This window comes from Apteryx rowi, unplaced genomic scaffold, assembly GCF_003343035.1.
Source record: "Apteryx rowi isolate R43461 unplaced genomic scaffold, aptRow1 scaffold_155, whole genome shotgun sequence".
Lineage (NCBI taxonomy): Eukaryota > Metazoa > Chordata > Aves > Apterygiformes > Apterygidae > Apteryx > Apteryx rowi.
In genome coordinates, this window is record NW_020447808.1 from 234,129 (window position 1) to 252,814 (window position 18,686).

The 18,686-nt window shown below is 36.0% G+C and overlaps 1 protein-coding gene and 1 long non-coding RNA gene across 4 annotated transcripts in view; one reads left to right on the top strand and one right to left on the bottom strand.

The window, feature by feature from the left end:
* USP45 (ubiquitin specific peptidase 45) overlaps window positions 1-17,756 on the top strand; it is a 57,241-nt gene extending 39,485 nt beyond the window's left edge. For 2 of the 3 annotated variants that reach the window (XM_026059276.1, XM_026059277.1), the window contains 10 exons: window positions 905-992; window positions 4,477-4,558; window positions 5,577-5,668; window positions 7,734-7,790; window positions 9,949-10,092; window positions 12,787-13,456; window positions 14,163-14,260; window positions 14,652-14,738; window positions 15,194-15,347; window positions 16,573-17,756. In XM_026059276.1, the coding sequence (XP_025915061.1) occupies window positions 905-992; window positions 4,477-4,558; window positions 5,577-5,668; window positions 7,734-7,790; window positions 9,949-10,092; window positions 12,787-13,456; window positions 14,163-14,260; window positions 14,652-14,738; window positions 15,194-15,347; window positions 16,573-16,703 (1,603 nt within the window). In that variant the 3' untranslated portion in view covers window positions 16,704-17,756. Of the gene's footprint in view, window positions 1-904; window positions 993-4,476; window positions 4,559-5,576; window positions 5,669-7,733; window positions 7,791-9,948; window positions 10,093-12,786; window positions 13,457-14,162; window positions 14,261-14,651; window positions 14,739-15,193; window positions 15,348-16,572 lie in introns of those variants that run through there. The other variant, XM_026059278.1, reaches the window with a different exon arrangement.
* LOC112962802 lies at window positions 10,753-18,579 on the bottom strand. Its single transcript, XR_003252408.1, has 2 exons — window positions 18,516-18,579; window positions 10,753-11,427 (listed from the first exon to the last, which is right to left on the bottom strand). It is a non-coding gene; the product is annotated as an uncharacterized LOC112962802 (long non-coding RNA).
* Between the last annotated feature and the right edge of the window lie 107 nt (window positions 18,580-18,686).

Sequence of the window (18,686 nt, forward strand, 5' to 3'; positions counted from 1 at the left end):
ACAAAAAAAAACCCTCAAGCACCTGGCTGTTCTCGTGAGAAATATTCTCCAGAATACAAAACCTGTGTTTAGAATATTTATGATATTAATTGAAGAAATTTAGCATAAATGAAAGGCTAATAGAATACTGTATAAATTACATATATTAGCATATCATGTCATTACAATTTTTTAAAGCTTTTTTTAGTAGCATTTGAAATCCATGTTCTGTGTGACACTAATGTTTTTTAGCATATTCACCGTCTTACTCACTGAGTGTTCCCTCAGTTCAGTAAGCTACAGCTCAATGGACTGATTGAATGTGAAGCCATTCTGAAGAGATGGTTGTATATGCTTTAGTTTCAGAAGTTAAGAAGTTCGTATTTGGATTCTGACCTGAAGTTTGTTTGTCTGATGCACAGCTGCTGACATGCCTTCCATTTCAAGAGACTCTTTTTCCAATAAAGATGATAGTGCTGTTTCAGTTTTACTATATACAGACTGTTTATGCACATTTGAAGTTTCTTTTCCTAGTGGTAGAGAGGGTGGTGAGGTAGTAGGAGAGTTTAAGCACTCTGAAAATGTTCTTTGCTCTCTTCTATGACCCTGGGATATGTTCATACTGGGACCATTTGCTGATACAGAAGTACTGGTGTACTCTGACAGCAGTGCTACTAGCATGGATGCAACTACAAAAAGCTGTATTTTAGTCAAACCATTCCCAGTAGGGTCAAAATGCTATCCAGATTCAAGTGCAGACTTTGTGGTGTAAATGCAACCATACCAGGAGCTTTCTACAGCCTCATTATGTCATTTAGGAATTGCACCTATTTGTACCCCTGACATCCAGCAGGAGTCTAACGTGGATGTTGTCTCATTAAGAACTCCCAAAGTAAATTTAAAATTCCTTCTGCTTCTTCCATAGGGCCCCTCGGTTTAAGGGGTTCCAGCAACAGGACAGCCAGGAGCTTCTGCACTATTTGCTGGATGCAATGAGGATTGAAGAGACAAAGGTAACATCTTTCTGTGTATTTTTGAAGAACTTACTGTGTATTATAAACTAGGAGTCATTATTTCAATGTTGGTTCACGTTCCTAATGTTTTAAAGATAAACTTAATGGAGTAAGAGTGGCTTTTCTCATTATCTTCAGAAAAATGCTGACTTTGTATACAGATGATTTAATTATGTTCATGTTGATATGCTAAAATTGCTGATTGGAATAAAAGCTTCAATCAGAAGCAGAAAGAATATGATAAATACATCACTGATAACTTTACGAATCTGAATTTTTTGGCTTTATTAAAGAAGAAAAATGACTTGTTTTATAAATAAGACACTGCTTTCCAGTATTTAAAATCTACATCTAACTATGCTTAGTAAATAACAAGTTATATTATATTGAAAATGTGCCTGTGTTTCTTTTTGTATTTCTTTTTCCTTTGCTATTTCTGCCTCCTGTATTGTTGARTACAAGAGAGTGGTTTTTGCTTGTTTTACCTCTTTTAACTAATCTGATTTGTTAGTTTTCTTCTGCTTGTCTTTGAACCCTCTTTTCAGATGATGTTTTGATAAATAGCCTTTTCCAAGACTAGTCAAAAGGAGGTGCTTAAACATCATACTGACCAGCGTGCTTCCTCTTTTGTCACATTTGATAATATAATGAATGTAATGAACCTAACCTGAATTATCATGGAGATAAAGATACAAAGCTGTATCTGAGCCCAGTTCCTGACACAAGAGTAGCACTGAACTAAATCTTATCCTACCAGAATATTAACATATATTGTCCTTGGCAGCAATATAGTGAATCGTGAACAGAACTGAACTACAGAAAGAACTTGCTGAATCTTAACATTGTCATGCTTATAAAATTATATGTTGAACTGGGCACGTAACAGAAGCAGCTGACTGCTGCTTCCTTCTCTTTTCATTTAATGAAAAAGTTGTCATGTTTTTGCAGTAGAGGGAAAGCTTATTTTGTTCTTCATAGATTTTTCATATAATAAAAGGTGGAAACTATATTTGCTTCACAATTGAGGGCTCACCAAAAGCAGAATTATTACAGCAAATAAGCTTCTTCCCCAGTGATTGATTGCTGTCTTTCCCCCCCAAATCAATCTCCTGTTTCATCAGTGAATGTGCTGTCATTATGATAACCTATGTTTTGTCTTTCGTGTAGTTTTATTAGCAAGAAGTGATAGCTGCTGTAGCTACCATAAGAGTAATGGACTATACTGAGGATTTTAAATTCAATTTTAGGCAGTACAGTATTTCTGCAACCCGCAGCACTGGGCAAGCAGAGGTTGATCCCACCCTTTACTGCAATTATACCCCTGCTTTGCCATAATGGTGCATTACTGCAAACAGTGACTTTATCACCTCAGGCTGCTCAGCAAGGGACATTACTAGTAAAAGCTCTCTGTCTTGTTCTTTTTTTTCCTTTTTTTTTCATCCCGGTTTTTGGGTCCGTGGATGGTGTGACAAACGGCGAGTGTCAGATGCGTGATGCATTCGGGGTGGTGAGCAGCAGCAGCAGCAGCGGGGCCGGGCGGACGCAAGCGGCGCGGGCATTGTGCAGCCTGGGAAGCCCGCAGCTGTTAATCGCGCTATTGTTGYGCCCTGTCGCTACCATGTGGGCTCCGATTGAGGAAAGCCTACAGCAATATGTCTGCCACCAGAATCCTTTAGAAATGCTTCCAGCCGCGAACCTTTCCCTTTCACACCGCTTTTAAATGTGCTTGCTTTTGAGTGTAGAAAGTTTAGGTAGCAGCCTGCTAAAATTGCGGCCGGCTGCTTCAGCCTGTACTTGTGGCTGTTTCAGGATCCCTNAACCGTGAGAGTTTTGACCAAAGAAATACACATAACACTGCATTAATTACAAGAAGTTATATAACTAATAAAAATCACATTGAACCATGCCTCTTACCTGCCTACTTGCATCTTACAAAACAGCTTTCCGAACCCAACAGTGACCTTTTTGCTATCTCCATTAAAAAAAAAAAAAAAAAGCACATACACACACAAGTGGATTTTTAAGATAAAAGGTTGTTGATACTACAATCAAAATTGCACACTGCCTGCCGTTTCCGGCAATGTGGGCTGGAGATTGTTTCACACCAGGGCCCGAAGAAGCTGAACCCTGCTGCTAATTGATTAATGTCTGCCGCCGTTGTTAGCGGCACCCTGACCATTCAAAGCCTATGTCTTTCTTTGACCTAAATAAATGGTTCAACGCACTAATCCCAACAAAAGGCTTGCTTATGGCCCGCAACCTGTTTATGGTGTTCAGCTGGGTGAATTACCTATTGATTAGTCCGTTTAGTATATTGTTGACTTTAAGATGAACAAAGCTGAGCTGGGGCAAAGAGAGTTAATTCACAAGCCAGGTCACATACTCGTAAGGTAGGAGTATGACTTTGTCTGATGGGTGGCTGCACTAGAAACCAAACCTCCAAAGCAGTCCATCCTCATAACGTTTTGTTAATGTTTTCAAAGTGTACCTTGCTGTCTGCAAATAAGTTATTAATTTTTTTYTATTAGTACATGGGTTGTGAGCTATCTAAAGAAGGTTTTGTCTCACACTTCRTTTCTAGAATGGTACTTTGCTCTAATTGTGACTTCAGTGTCATAGTTAACAGTAAATTTTGTTTGCGCACCTACATGGGAGAGATTGGTACGTGTTATTAGAGCTTGTGAATTAGAGAGCAAGTACTTTTACCAGGAAAAAGGAAAACACAGCTCATGCATGCTACAGCGTTCCCTGGTGGTGTGTCTGATACTGCATTCTGCTTCAGTCCTCATAGTTTATCAGAAAAGGGACCAAGGTATATTTTGTACCAGCGTGTGCAATTCTGTTACCAGTGTGTGCATCTGAGTAATACAGTATCTCATTATAACAGGTGCAACTAAGAAATAGGGTGGAAAGCCCTGCTGTTCAGCTGTGCAACTACAGCATATGGTGTGAATTTGTTTCTTTGTAATTCTTTCAAATATATTTTTTAGGATTTTTGAGTAAATGTTCATATGGATTCATAAAAAGTTTTGTCTCTCTCCTAAGGTATTAGAAAATAAATAAAAGTAATAAAAGTACTCTGTAAATATGATCATTGAAGTCTGGCTATTAGAAGATATTTAACTGCTTTCAAACATTTTGTAGTCCCAGTCAGTCTGTAACAGCCCATTTTTCTGTCAGTACGTTTCTTTTCTAGCAGTGGAAGAAGTGAAAAGCATTTGTTCACTGAAAATCTCGGTTTCTACATAACCTCTCCAGTGATCTGCAGCTGCTTCCTTTTTATGGGGAGGAAGTTTTTGGATGGCTACTTACTGAAGTGGCTCGTGTAGCTTTGACAGTGTTAACAAGTAAAAACAGTAGTTTTAAAATATTAAACTATGCTTCTCTTATGGAAATAAGAGTGTAGAAAATCTAATCATATATTAATAGTTTTTAGAATGTTTAACTCCCACTTAAAGTACTTTCTTTGTGGCTTTTATTGTAGCGTATACAAACTGGAATCTTAAAAGCATTTAATAATCCAACTACTAAAACAGCAGATGAAGAAACTAGAAGAAAAGTCAAAGGTATGTAACTCTTTATTGAATCACCTTTAAAAATGCACAAGTTTTCAGATAGTATTTTCTTCAAAACTGTTGCAAACAGCAATCCTAAAGTACTGTAGACAGCTTTACAGGACTTCTATTTTGTTTTATTCTAGTGCCATCTAGTGCTTATCTAAAGTATAGAAAGCTTAATATGTATTGACTTACATCTTTGGTATCCAGAGTAAAAGCTTCCACTATATTAATAATGCATCTTGTAATGATATATAGAGTTGTTTTCTAAAATATTCTGCTGCATCTTCAGATTTGTTATATCGCTATACTTGTATCACTCAGAGAGGCCACTTCAAGAAACAAAACTGAATTTTTGTTAGTTCACTGATACTGTGAGAGTTCCAAATATGATTGCAAAGCCAAGATATGAAGCTTTTTGATAATAAGGCCAGTTTTTCAAAGCAAGAGTCGTTAATTAAATTTCAAGGTTTTTTTCTTTTGTATATGTAAAACAGTTCTAATTTGGGGATTTTGTTTTAATTAAAATCTCAATACAGTTTGAACAGTTCCAGAAGTGCCCCTTCTCACGTCTACAAGAGTTGGTGCATAGAGACATATTAGAACAAGCTTTTGTCTCATTCTTTCGGGTTTTATAGTTTCAAAAACCATTTAGAAAATGGGACAGCCGGTCTGCCATCTTAGCGTCTACTTCAAGGCAATAAAATGTTATAAGACTGATAACTCAAAATCTTGTTTTTCTTTAATGCAGAATATATTTAAATGTCTCTTCTTGAAAGATGCATTATTATTCTGTTTACAGTAGATGGGGAAGGGAAGGATAAAAGGAAATTGTATCACTGAATAACTAAAATATTATTAAATGTTAGGATAACTATATGATGTATTAGTCATTGAATTGTGTTGAAAAAGTTTTGAATATGCTTAAATATTATACTTTCACAATAACTCTTAGAAAGAATTTTGTACTTATAGTGTGGCATTGGATCTGTTTTTTCACATTTAAAAAAAGGCAATGTTTTTTCAGCATATGGAAGAGAGGGTGTGAAGATGAACTTCATAGATAGGATCTTTGTTGGTGAATTGACTAGCACTGTCATGTGTGAGGAATGTGAAAATGTAGGTATTTTGGAATTTGGTTTGATGTGGAATAGATCACATACCGGTTTGATTATGTTGTCTTGAAAGTATAAAATTGTTTTGCCGATTTTATACTTGCTTGCTTGTTTGTTTGTTAAAAAAAAAAAAGACTTTGTTGAAAGTTTCTCATTTAAAATGACTTATTCCTTCTTTAAAGCATTATCCTCCACAAACCTAGGAAGAGGGGTCATGTGAATTTAAAAAGAATTCAAATATTGGGTTTGATTTTTACATCTAACTAATTTAAGGCTGGAGGTTCTAAATTCTGTAATTGTCCATGCTACCCCCCCCCCAATTTTATTTTATGTTTTTTAAACACCTATCTTAAAACATAAATCCTCCTGCCTATTCTTCTGGGTATATCTAAAATTTGGGAAATATTTACTTTGAATTAGTAGGAGTGGGGAAATGCTAAAACCCCTTTTTTTTTTCTTGAAGTACTTTTGAGAATTAACTTAATATCTCTAATGAACAACATTTTCCTTTCATAATTAATATCACTGCTATTTCATCATAAATGCTTTCCATGATCCTTATAATTTTCTTTAACTTTGGAAGAGAAAAAGCTTATTTGCATGATTCTTTTTAATTGAATGTTACATTTCTGTTTGGTTTAAAACATTATATTTCATATTATAGAGATTAAGTAAACCAATCAGTCTGAATAATTAAGCACAGTTCTGCAGTGCCAGGTAAACTTTCCTGTGTGTGATGTGCAGATTATATTTCAGTGTGCTACTAGTATCAATGAAGAACTTCAACTATATCCAAAATAGAGATTGTATGTACTATGTGCATCTCATTTATTTTTGCTTGATTCCTGTGTTCCATGCACAGGACTCAGGACTTGCTAGCAGTAGCCGTATTAGGACAAGTTTATCATTCAGCTTCCTTTGCCTGCATTGGCAAAGATATTTTTGGCTAGTGTTTGTTCATGCAAACTCATGCTCTAGAGGAACCCCAGTTTGAACATTGCTGATCAGTGAGTCAACATAGTTACGACAGTTTTAATCTAATTTATTGTTTTACTAGAACCTAAACCATGCAAGGTCACTTGCACAACAGATAAACATAAGCTTTTTGCTAAGAGGAGCCTATAGTCCCAATCAAATACCACAGGTGGAAGATAGGGTCCTAAATATAAGAGAAGAGCAACAATTGTGTTCAGTAAGTTAAGTGCACAACATGATTTTTTTGTAAGCCTTGTTTTTCACAGTCTTTTCAGAGGTAGGATAAGTCAGTTTTGGAAGGAATTTCAGAGCGGCAGGGAAGAGAGTTTAAGAAACAGGCTTGAACAGAATATTCTAGCCATAAAGGCAGATGGAAAGTGCTGTGAGAGAATGCCTTTAGGTACGATTTACTTTCTAGTTTCAGCACAGATTTTATATGCTTTGTAGAAGACAAAATAAAACTGTAGAATAAAAAAAAGATATTTCTTTTAAAAAATTTTACAGTGTGAAAATTTCTAATAAAACTTTTGGCTATAATCAATAAGCCTGACTTAAGCTTTCCTGGGAAGTACGAGGTTAGAACTGTCATCTAACTGTCATTAACCAGTCTTATTACTTAGCATTGCACAAGGTCAAACCCTGCACAGAAATGTCCAGGATCAGGAAACTTTGAAAGTTAGTTTTCTACATAATTTCACTGGATTTGCTGCTTCTGCAGTCCAAAAAGTTCTGACCCATCTGCAAGCCCCACGTGACTTCCCAAATGTGCCTGGAGCTCAGAGAAACTGTACCAGTGCTTCTAGGTCCAGTTTGACTCTGCCTAGATGAGCGGCCCGGCCCCTTATTTCTGTCTGCTGAAATTTCTGGTGCAGTGTTCTCCCCTAACTACTGAAGTAAAAGAAAATCAGAGCTACCTTAAAATTAAAAATAGAAAAAATGTTTCTGGGAAGTTCTTCATTGTAATCTGATACATCTTGTAACTAATTAATTTGTTGTATGGTCTTTGATAATAATTAAAAAAAATGGGAGCTACATACTAATCCCATGTATAGTTTTATGTATTTAATACAAAATTTTTCTTTTTTTTCTTCAAGATTTCAACAGTAAAAGAACCTTTCATTGATCTTTCACTTCCTATAATAGAGGAAAGGGTAAGAAACAGAATACCTAATAAATGACTAAAGTTTCCAGTGGACTGTTTTTACATACTTTTATGAAAATGTGTGTTTCTKTGTGTATATACACACAATTTTGATTTTGAGCCTAAAAATGTATGCCTGTCCCTAAATATATGCACTGTTATACTGTCTGTTCTTTATATGGTGTTCATATATACAGACATACATTGTAGTAAATGCATATATTTCTAAATTTGACTAAAGGTGGAACAAATCACCATAGTTAATTACAGTATATGTAGGTCTGAGATTAATTTAATTTAACAGTATTTTTAGTGTGTACATATGAATTGAATGATTGTAAAGKTTTTTTTTTAAAAGGTCCTTCAGAATATTAGATTCTAGCCTATTGGTTTGCATCTAGAGAAATGAGCTGTAATGTTTTAAATGCTGTTAGATTTGCCTAGGACTGAAGTGTATCTAAGGGATGAGATGGTGTAAAAATGGACAGCATTTGAATATTTGGTGTTTTCAGCCATAAACAGTTCACAGAATGCCTCCATTAGCTGCAGAGGAACTGTATGCCTTTTAAGGGGTATGCTCTCTTCCCATGCGGTTTGGGGATTTAATTTAGGAGTGGGGGAGTGGGGTGGGGGTGGTTCTTCCCCCGCCTCGGGTAAATTCACATGCAGTTAAGGAAGAGTATTTAATGTATTCTGTATAAAATGTACTAGTCTCCAAACACCAGTTTTGTCCGTAGGAAGTTTTTCATCTTTGTTGCTGCATGGAGTAGATAGTAGATAGGAATTAAATGTTTAAGTACATTTTGAATATTTGGATCCCTGTGCTTCCCGACTCACGTGGGTAGCATGGGAACTCATGGGTTTTGTTTGAGAGAGATGCCTGCTGGCTCTTAACTATCATTGCACTTATTCCAACATGCATCTGTCTTTGTGGTCATTTCTYTTTGCTTTATAGTCTAGATATGCTGCTGCCATTAATGTGATAGGGGATGCACAGCAGCTCCTTTGTCATGTCACAAGGTGGTAGGATGCACCAGAACTGATTCATGGTGTCACGCTGTCATGCTATGAAGGTTCGATAGCAACRACTGAGACAGTAATATAATAATAATAAAAAAGATGTTTATTTCCTCACACAAGTTCTTGGATTAGTAACATCCATTAAAATAATGCGATTACTAATTTAGGAAGGATAACACAAAACCATCAGTTACTAATTTAGAAAGGATAACCTGAAACCGTCGATTACTGCGTTATTAATTGGAAGCACTGCTTATCCCTACTTGAAAGCTTTCTTGTTCACTCTCCTAGTGAGAGGACTCTCAACCTCGAGGAGTTACCTTAACCCAGCGTCCCAGGAAAAGGGGAGGGGGGGGAATACTCACAGTCCAGCCGGAGAGGATGATCAGGTCACGTTCCGTCCYTGCTCAAACTCTCCTAGCTCCCAAGTCTCTTTTTATACGGCTGGGGCTCTGGGCAAACACTGCTTTTGCTGACTTTTTGCGAGTTTCACAATCACAGGACTGTCTGTTTGTCTGCTTGGGAGGACCCTGCTAGCGAGGCAAGACCACAACACCTCCGTATTGCTTCTCCCCTCCCCGGGGTCCGTGCAGATTCCAGGTGGCAGACCTCTTCAGTCTTGTTAGTGCTGCCATTCCGCAGCCTTGCGCATATCAGTCCTTGCGCGTATCGCGTATCGGTTGGTAGACGACTTTAGTCCTGTTAAGTCCTCTGTTCAACAGCTTTGCGCAGTCAGCTCTTGTGCTATCAGTTCTTCTGCATATCAATTGACAAACTTCAGTCCTGTTAACTCTTCACTCGCCCGTCACATGGGGAACTGTGTCCCCTTTGGTAAATCAACATCTCATATAGCTACATATATGCTTATATGATGCTAGAATAGATTATTAGGGATATTTTCTGTRCAGAAACTTTGTAATACTTCAGTTTCTTGTGGCTCTCAGTGGATCCTTCAAAGATGTTGACAGTATGATATGTAAAATCAAAAGCAGTCTTGTATCACAAGTCAGGGGCTAGCTAATTAGGTTTATGTAGGTTAATATTTTCTGAATTAAAGAGAAAACCCTACATTCCTCTTTTCTGTGGGTTGCAAAGGAACAAAAAGTTTGTATACTTAATTTCCTAAATCATACTGTCTAATTTCTTAGGTTGCAAAACCTGTGCCTTTGGGAAGGACAAGTAAAGGTAAAAGTGTACAAGAAGCAGATCTTGGTCAGTATAACTGTTCTTCTATCACTACACTGAATAATCAACCAAAAATTGTCAAGAAACACCCTTTAACAAAAGATAAGGTAAGAATTTAATACCCTCACTAGACAGTCATAAGTTTTTTCTGAAGTTTGTAGGGCTACAGGGGTGGGAATTTTGACAGCTAACTGTTTTATTTTTCATATGTCTGATGTGGATTTGTTTTAAAATATTTAGGTTGTTATTAGAAATGTGAGAAATGACAGTCATTGAGAAACCATTTGCTTTTCAGTTATGTGGTCTCATTTTTAAGGAGGAAAAAAATCTGCAAGTTAGTTTTAATTCATGTTGCTTTTGTTTTTGTTGCCCTCTCTGCTTTTGCTGTCCTCCCAGTTTTTTTTCTGGCTGCAGTCACAAAAACTGTAACACTGGCTAAAAGAGCAGGCGAGTCTGCGTTAGTGCCATTTGAGGGATTAGTTGGCAGGGGGTGCAACAAAAATAGCGTGGCCAGCAGAGTCTCTTGGAGACTGAGAGCATGATTTCAGTGATGCTCTTGGCCTTCAGTAGCCCAAGGGTTGGGGAGTTCAGTTCAGCCAGTTATGCCTCTTCATAGGGTTCTTCCTGATGGTGGCAAAGGGTTCTGTAAATATGCCACCCTAACAGATGGAGAGTTGTACATATTAGTATTTACAGATTAAGAGAAATCTGTAATAAGTATTGTGCACATATATTATTCTCAACAAAAACATGACAAAGGCTCTTGGTTATTATTAACATTATTTTCTTTAATAAGCTTTATCTTCCTTACAGGGTTATGCAGTTAATTAGAATCTGTAATAGAGGAGACACAGCAATTTCCAAAATAGCGTGTGACAGTGTTAATGGTACATACAAATGTGATTACTGAGATGTTTTCAAAATTAAGAAATAATTCAGATTTTGAAAGCTTTTTACTGACTCTAGTATAGATTCAATAAACTAGACTAGATAGAATAAAAAGGAGACAACAACTCTGCTTTCAATAAGAATGGATAAAATGAGCTACTAGGTATGTCCGTCTAATTGATGAGGCTTGTAATTTCCCCCTTCCCCTTCATCTTTTCAGACATTCTGTGTCATTACTTTCATCTTTCTGAATGATTTTAGTTGTAATGTGTCCGTCCTGCAGTAAATCTTTTAATCCAAAACAAACAGTTGTTGAATTCAGTTAGTGTTTGTTGATATTCTGTGACTTCAGCTCATCTGTTCATAAGTTTACTTGTGAAAACGGGGTGTATCTAGTTGGTAGTTTTGCAGATTCAGAGTATCTAAACGCTGGTTGCTAGGCTTTTCTCCTGAAATGGAGAACTTCACAATATTAAGAGTTCTTTTTTACAACTGTTTGCATAATACCTCTGAGCTCTAACAGTAGTTCAGAAGTTCCTCTCTCTCTTCTATACCTATTAAAAAAAAAAAAGAAAAAAAAGGCAAGCTTAACTGAGACAAGAAATAGTCCTAATGGAAAATAGTGTTTTGGCTTGTTAATGAAAATTTTTTAAATTATTCTTTGCTAAATTATTCACTTGCTTTTAAGTTTAAGGCCTTAAATTATGAATGCTTATGTTATTTCCCTCTTTAAGAAAATATTTAGGAATGTGTCTGTCACATTGACTTCAGTTGGACTTAAGTTCTTGCTTAAAGTTTAAAACTGAGTCTGTTCCTGAATTGAAGCCTGTGGTGTATATTTAAGGAACAGAATAACCAAACAAAGATCTTAAATGCCTGCAAGTTAAGTGCTTGTAGTTAAGTGTCTATTATTTAGGTACCTGTGACCTAGACTGGAATCCAAAACCTCAAGCTTTAACTGTAATGCATATATACAGATAGGTAACAAAGACAATCCAGAAACCTTCTCTACTAAATGAGAAGCTTCCTAAAGATAGTCAGTAGGAAATCCTAAACACAAAGCCATGTCTAAAATTTCACCCTTGCTGCAGCTCAGGCACATGATCAGGTCTGCAGGAGGGGATTGCTGTCAACTCAGTTTCTGTGCTATGAAAGCAGCCTGTGAAAATTAGTTTGTCTAGTCTGTTCTGCAAAGGCACTGATATACTATAAGTAGTACTGTGCATCACTTTTTTTTTCTGTTTAAAAAGATATCTTTGAAGTAGTTCCAAAAAATGGGAGATGCAAGTGCAGGGCTGCTGACACTCGGAGGGGATTCCTGCTCCTCTTTAGGAATGTACCTAGTTGTAGTATTTTTCTGTGGCAACAAAGTTGTTTTTCTTCTTGCAATCTGTCTTGATTAAAAAAAAAAAAAAAACTCCAGACAATGTAAAATTTACAAATTAATAAACATATTGCCAGGGACAGTTTATTTACTTCCAAGACAAGCGCCTAGGTGGGTGAGATGAAATTTCTTTTGGGGGTGCTAATTTTCATCAGCTAAGGCCTCTAAAGGGAGGCAACAGTGACTAGCTTAAACTTGAGTATTTTTAGATGCTTAAACTAGATTAAATGAATACTAGTTTGAATGTGCCATCCACAGCTGTCACACAGTGAATGTAATTAGCTGTGGAAAGTATTGATCTCACARTAAGCATATTGCTCTTAGCTGACTGGTTTATAGTTTCTAATCCTAAATTGGTTTAAAAAGATCTTAAAGAGATCAAGTTGCTTAAACATGTGTGAAAAGGAGAAGATAAAAAAATAGGCTTAATTGACTTTGAATTTGCCATGTTTCAAAAGTTATAATAGATCACAAATATTTTTCCTGTTTCTCCCCTATATTAACAAAATAATAATGCCATAATTTACAGAATCAATTGAACCAGGAGAGAAGGCTTGCCAGAAAAGCTTCCTCTAATGAAGAAGAAAGAAGTCCCGTTATCATGCAGGAAAAAAACAGAAAGCTGGAGTCAGAAGGCAGCTCTGGCATTTTGTACTCCAAAGACACAATTGCTGAATCTGCTGTAAATGGGAGTCAGACTGATGGCAGTGAGAAAGAAGCCAGTCGTTCTGAAAGCAGCTTTGATGCAGACAGTGAAGCCTCAGAAAGCGAAAGTGCTCCTAAGCAAACAGGTTTTAGCTCATCCAGCACCGTGTCTGGTTTGCACGTTAACCACATAAATGTTAAAATGCCACACAACAAACCAAGTGACAGTAATGACGAGGTGATTTCCTGTGCCATATCCCAACTCAGCTTCTGTGATACTATAAATGAAGATGAAAAACCTAGCCATGGTGACCCAGCATTAAGTTTATCAAATAATTCTGTGTTCTCAGTGGAAAAATCCGCTTTATCCCCAAACCCACAAAACGCTTTCCAGACGCTTTCTCAGAGTTACATAACTAGCTCCAAAGAATGCTCTGTTCAGTCCTGCCTTTACCAGTTTACCTCTGTAGAGCTATTAATGGGGAACAACAAGCTTTTGTGTGAGAGCTGCACAGAAAGGAAACAGAAGTATCAGAAGAAAGCCAACTCCACAGGTAATGTGCTAATATCTGCCAAAACAAAATGATAAACATGACAAACAAAATCTCCTCTCAAAACCTGTAGTCACTGCTGTTTCATTGCTCCAGCATCAGGCTTCCCCCTTGTGGCTAAACAGAAAAYGTCTCCCCAAGCAAAACTTGCTTTTAACCACTTAAAACTTAATCCTGCAACAAATCTAAATTTTATTTTAGAATGTAATCGTAAATGTAACATAGAATTTATTTTGCAACTTTTCTTTAGTTTTATACAATGACAATAACTTAAAGATGACTTTAAGGTGGATAGGCTCATCATTTGTTGTTAATCTTTTCTGCTGTTTACATGGTCCTTACAATCCTGGCAGCTTTGAAATAAATGCTGTAATATTCAGCTGCAATTTACGTTTGTAAAGAAGAAGCGGAAAAAAACTTTTAAAGAGTTGGAAGATGAGATAGAGTTGGAGATGAAATAGAATTGTTTTCCTTTATATTTGTGTAGTCCAAACAGACGATTAGTGTTCATTGAGCAAGAAAAACAATTTAAATAAATGAGAAAGAAACTTATAAAATAAATTGGGCAACTTCTTTGAAGTACAGTAATTATAGAAGGTGAATTAAAAATCATTGCAACATAGATCTATTCTGTCAGCTATTTAAAAAATGCTTTCATTCTGGCTGCTCTCACCTTTAAAAATTGTGATTTCGATATTCCTAAATACAGAAAAGAAAACAGAAGGTATTTATACAAATGCTCGGAAACAGCTGCTGATTTCTTCAGTTCCTGCTATTCTTATTCTCCATCTGAAAAGATTCCACCAGGTAAAAGGCCATCTTGTATATTCCTCTGCCACACTGGTGGACAAGCAATTTATTACCTAAGTGTTATTGTGCATAACTATTTGCTTTATATATGGAGAAATGGTAGAGACACCATTTATTTCTGTTCTGAAACATGCTTATGTTTTTTTGAATCTCTCATACCTTCAGAATGTGCATTTAGCCTTTCAGATATATCCATGGAAACCTCTTACGCTTCCATTATGTTTGTATGTAGTGTGTACTGTATTGAAAACGTAACAAAGAATGTTTAAGAAAGAAACAAATTTTATTCTTGGTTATGGTTTATTTTAATAGTACAGTAATACACTTAGCTTTAAAAAGCTTCTAGGAAAAATATTTACCTTAGTCTTTATTTTTTTTTCTTTTGAAGGCTGGTTTGAGTCTACGAAAAGTAAACAGGCATGTGGATTTCCCACTGGTTTTAGACTTGGCACCGTTTTGTTCTGCTTCTTGCAAGGTACACATTTTTAAATTGATTTTTATTGTACTTCAACAGTTGCTGTTGTCCTGAGCACAAGTTAAACTGGATTGATTTTATTACTATTATTCCTTTCTTTCCCAGAGAAATTGTATATTGAATGCTTTAGAATAATATACTGAGATCAGAATCTTAACTGACTGAATTCATTGATATGAATGGATTGATGTTATCTAGTACCAGTTAAGCTATGGTACCCTGACTGTTTTACTGCATCTAACAGCATTCAGGACAAGTATTGCTGCTTCCATGGTAACTGGACTCAGTTAGTAGACTTTTAAGTATTCTTAATGGATTTACTTCACCAGTGGAAATGCTGTAGCTGCCTGTTTGCCTCTTTTAAAATAATATTGTTCAAAGCTAATTAAGATATCTGTAACAAAAATCCATCATGAAATAATTCATTCTTATTTTCTGTGTTTCTTGGAATACAGAATGTTACAGATGGTGCAAGAGTGCTATATAGTCTTTATGGAATAGTGGAGCACAGTGGGTCAATGAGAGGTGGTCACTATGCAGCATACGTCAAAGTCAGGACACCCTCCAAGAAACTACTGGAGCATATTTCTACCACTAAAAATATTCTAGGTATGTACAACAGAACCTCCTTTCTCTGTGAGTAAAACCAAAATCAGCCACTGGCTACAACTCCTTAGCTTTAATCAGATTTATAGCAAGTAATTATTTTGGCTCAGAATAGATTCAGTTATTTGTATGGCCACACAAATCCTTTTTGTTATGTTACACCCAGTACATAATATACTTCTATATTAACTCCACTTAGAGCTGAGCAAATAATGGAATTTTGGTTCAGTTAAACAGAAAACTGATTGAAAGAAATCATCTTTTTTCCTAGTCACAATTATTCACTCAGATGAGTAGTTATGTCTCCTAAAATGTAACTATTTTGGCAAATTTGGTGTTTGAAAATACCAGTGCAAGAACTGAACCCACAACAATTTAAATTAAAAGTTCCTTTTTTCAGCATCTTATCTATCATAGGTATGTTAGGGTTGGAAAACTTTTAATGCTTACAATTCTGGAATACTCTGGTTTAATGTAGCAATCAAGACGCTTTTTCATGGAGGACATAAAATTTGTCATGGGGATTCTGTTGGTGTTTTGAAAAGAGCACACCTGTTCTTATTAGTATGTTTTGGATATTGTGGATTGAAATAAGATTCTAAGATAGAATCTGTTTGTGAATGATTTATGGAGGCAAGGCTGTTGAGTTGTCACAATAAGGTAAATGTATTTACTGTTTCCCTTCATGGGTAAACATGGGGAGAGGGAGAACCAAGCACATACTTTGCCTCTCCTGTGTAGTATCACTTTGCATTTGAAGCGTATCTCCCAGAAGTACAATATTTTTAAACAGAGGTCTCCCTCAGTCCTATGTTTCCCTTGTTCATTCCTTGAATGATTATTAGAATTGATTCAATCCTTTCTGTGTTCCTCATTTGCTACTGGTCAGCTTCTGAAATAAGATTTTTCCATGTCAGAACTGGTCCTGGGTGCTAGCATAACTTAATGTTAAAACTCAGTAAGCTATACTTGAAATGTCTTTGGCTTTTTGAATAAATATGAAAAAAAGTGATGGCAGTGTAAATTTATAAGCATTATCTTTCACCAGTTTCTCTTACGGCATTCTTTGACATGTAAATTTCAAACAAACTATAAATACTGAATTGCACTTAAGTCATGAGTTACCCTTGTGGTTAAAAGTGTTCTCAGTTTTTGAGATATCCATCGTCTTTGTTTGATGATAAAGTGAAAGACAAGAAATATGACAGACTTTGTTTTTGCATTTCAGGTTTAAAAGAAGCTGTGGGAGCATCAGCAGGACAGTGGGTATATGTTAGTGATGCTCATGTTCAGGTGGTTCCAGAATCACGAGTACTAAATGCACAAGCCTATCTGCTTTTTTATGAAAGAATATTATAATTTTCACTGGTTAAAATTAAAAAATGGTAGTGGTTATTTAGTCTATTTTATTTAAATGCTACAGTGGTAACAGTACCTGTAAATATTGTGCCTTTATCTTGTAGAGAATTTATCATATGTTGACTCTGAAGTTCAGTCAAGCTATTACAAATATCTGAATGGTTCTTTTAAAATATGCACTTTGCCAAACATTTAAAATTCCTGAACTCATTAAAATACAGTACAGTTAGGATGTGAGATGATGTCCTATCCTAGTGAAGTCAGTGGAAAGTTTGTTCTCGATTTTAATGAAGATAAGCTTTCGCCCATAGTTCTAGAACAGTAAAGAATAAAAATCTTGATAGTGTTAAGTGCCTGGATTTCCTGGTGTACAGTAACAATATAAAGTATTTCATCTTCTTTGGGATTTAGTCCAGACCCTTCCCATCACCGGGTTGGGTGTCTGCTGTTAAGACTTCTGCAAATAAAAACATGTCAAAGCACATTGCTTCCAGATGTAACTAATGGAAAGCAGTGCTTCCAGAATGGAGTTATACCAGATGTCTCTGGGTAATGCTGCAGTGTAATTTCCTGATATATTGTTGGGAAAAGACTGGGAAAATATAGCTTCTGCAATGTGACCATGAATCTTCAGATACCCAGTGCCCTCTGAGCTGTCTTCAACTGGCACTAGTATAGAAACTTACTCCTGTTTTAGTATAAATATATACTACTGTGGTGTGCATGTATATATCCTCTGGGATATATGTATATCTCTCTCTATAKGGATACATATATACACACATACAATATATATGCACACCATAAATCCATCAATAGATATTGTCATTTTACCTACTACAATAGAAGAATTGCAAATACTTCTATATTTAGTAAATTTTCTAATTCATATTATGACACATGTACAGCATATAGTAAGCTTGTGTATGAATATATATGGAGTTTTCAAGTATAACTGGGTAATTCTTTTACTTTTGGTTCTAAACATTAATTTGTTCATCTGTTCCTGAATACTCTTCTCACAGGAGTAATAAACTATAAATTATTTTTGCACTGTGTGAGTTGGAGAGTAAATGATAACTCTTGCCCTCTGATGCATGTCTGGACCTCCCTTTGTCATCAGCGGAGGACAACACAGCTTGTTCCTATATGCTGACTCCTGTCCATACTGTGATTGCCCTGTTTGAGTTCTTTCTTCTTTTGATAATTTCTCACTTCTGTCCCAGATAGTAATACATACAGTACATTTGAAGGCCAAAACCTCATGCAGTTATGTGATAATTCATTCAATAAGCAGTTACTTAAATACAATTTACAGTTTAGATGCATCTTGTCCAACTTACTCTTTGGTAAAGAAAAACCTGTGTTAACTTCTACTTGCTATTTTCATTTATAGAAACACTTTTTTTCATGGTGAAAAACCTTGCTGTCCCTTTTACCATCTGTACCACGTCATCATACCCTACTTACACCTCTCTTAAATATTCTAGTCCTATTTCAGAGCTACATCCCACCTGCATTTATCTTTTAGTGTAAGAAAATAACAAAATCTGCCATAGCTACATTTGCTTAGAGATAGCAATCAGGCTGCTGAGATATGCTCTACAGCCACACTACTTGTACATACTTGCGCAGGCACTGAGGAGGGTTAGACCATACAAGTGAGTGCAGAAACAAATACAGTGAGCCCCTGGTCACACAGGATTTTATTTTCCAAAGGAAAAAAGCCCTTTGGGATAGGTCAAAGTTAGGCCATGTATTTTAGCCAACCCAGGCATTTCTTCCCTCCACAGATTAAAATTATCAGTTTACCTAAAAGAAGTAAAATTCAGAGAAATCAGTCAACTTTAGCCATCTGCATTCAAACTAAATGCACTGAACCAGAGTCTGCACTAAAAAAGAAAAAATCATGTTTAGTTTGGAGTTAACATATTTACTAATTTTCTTTTTTACCTCTTTACCGTCTCATACCCTTCCCCCACC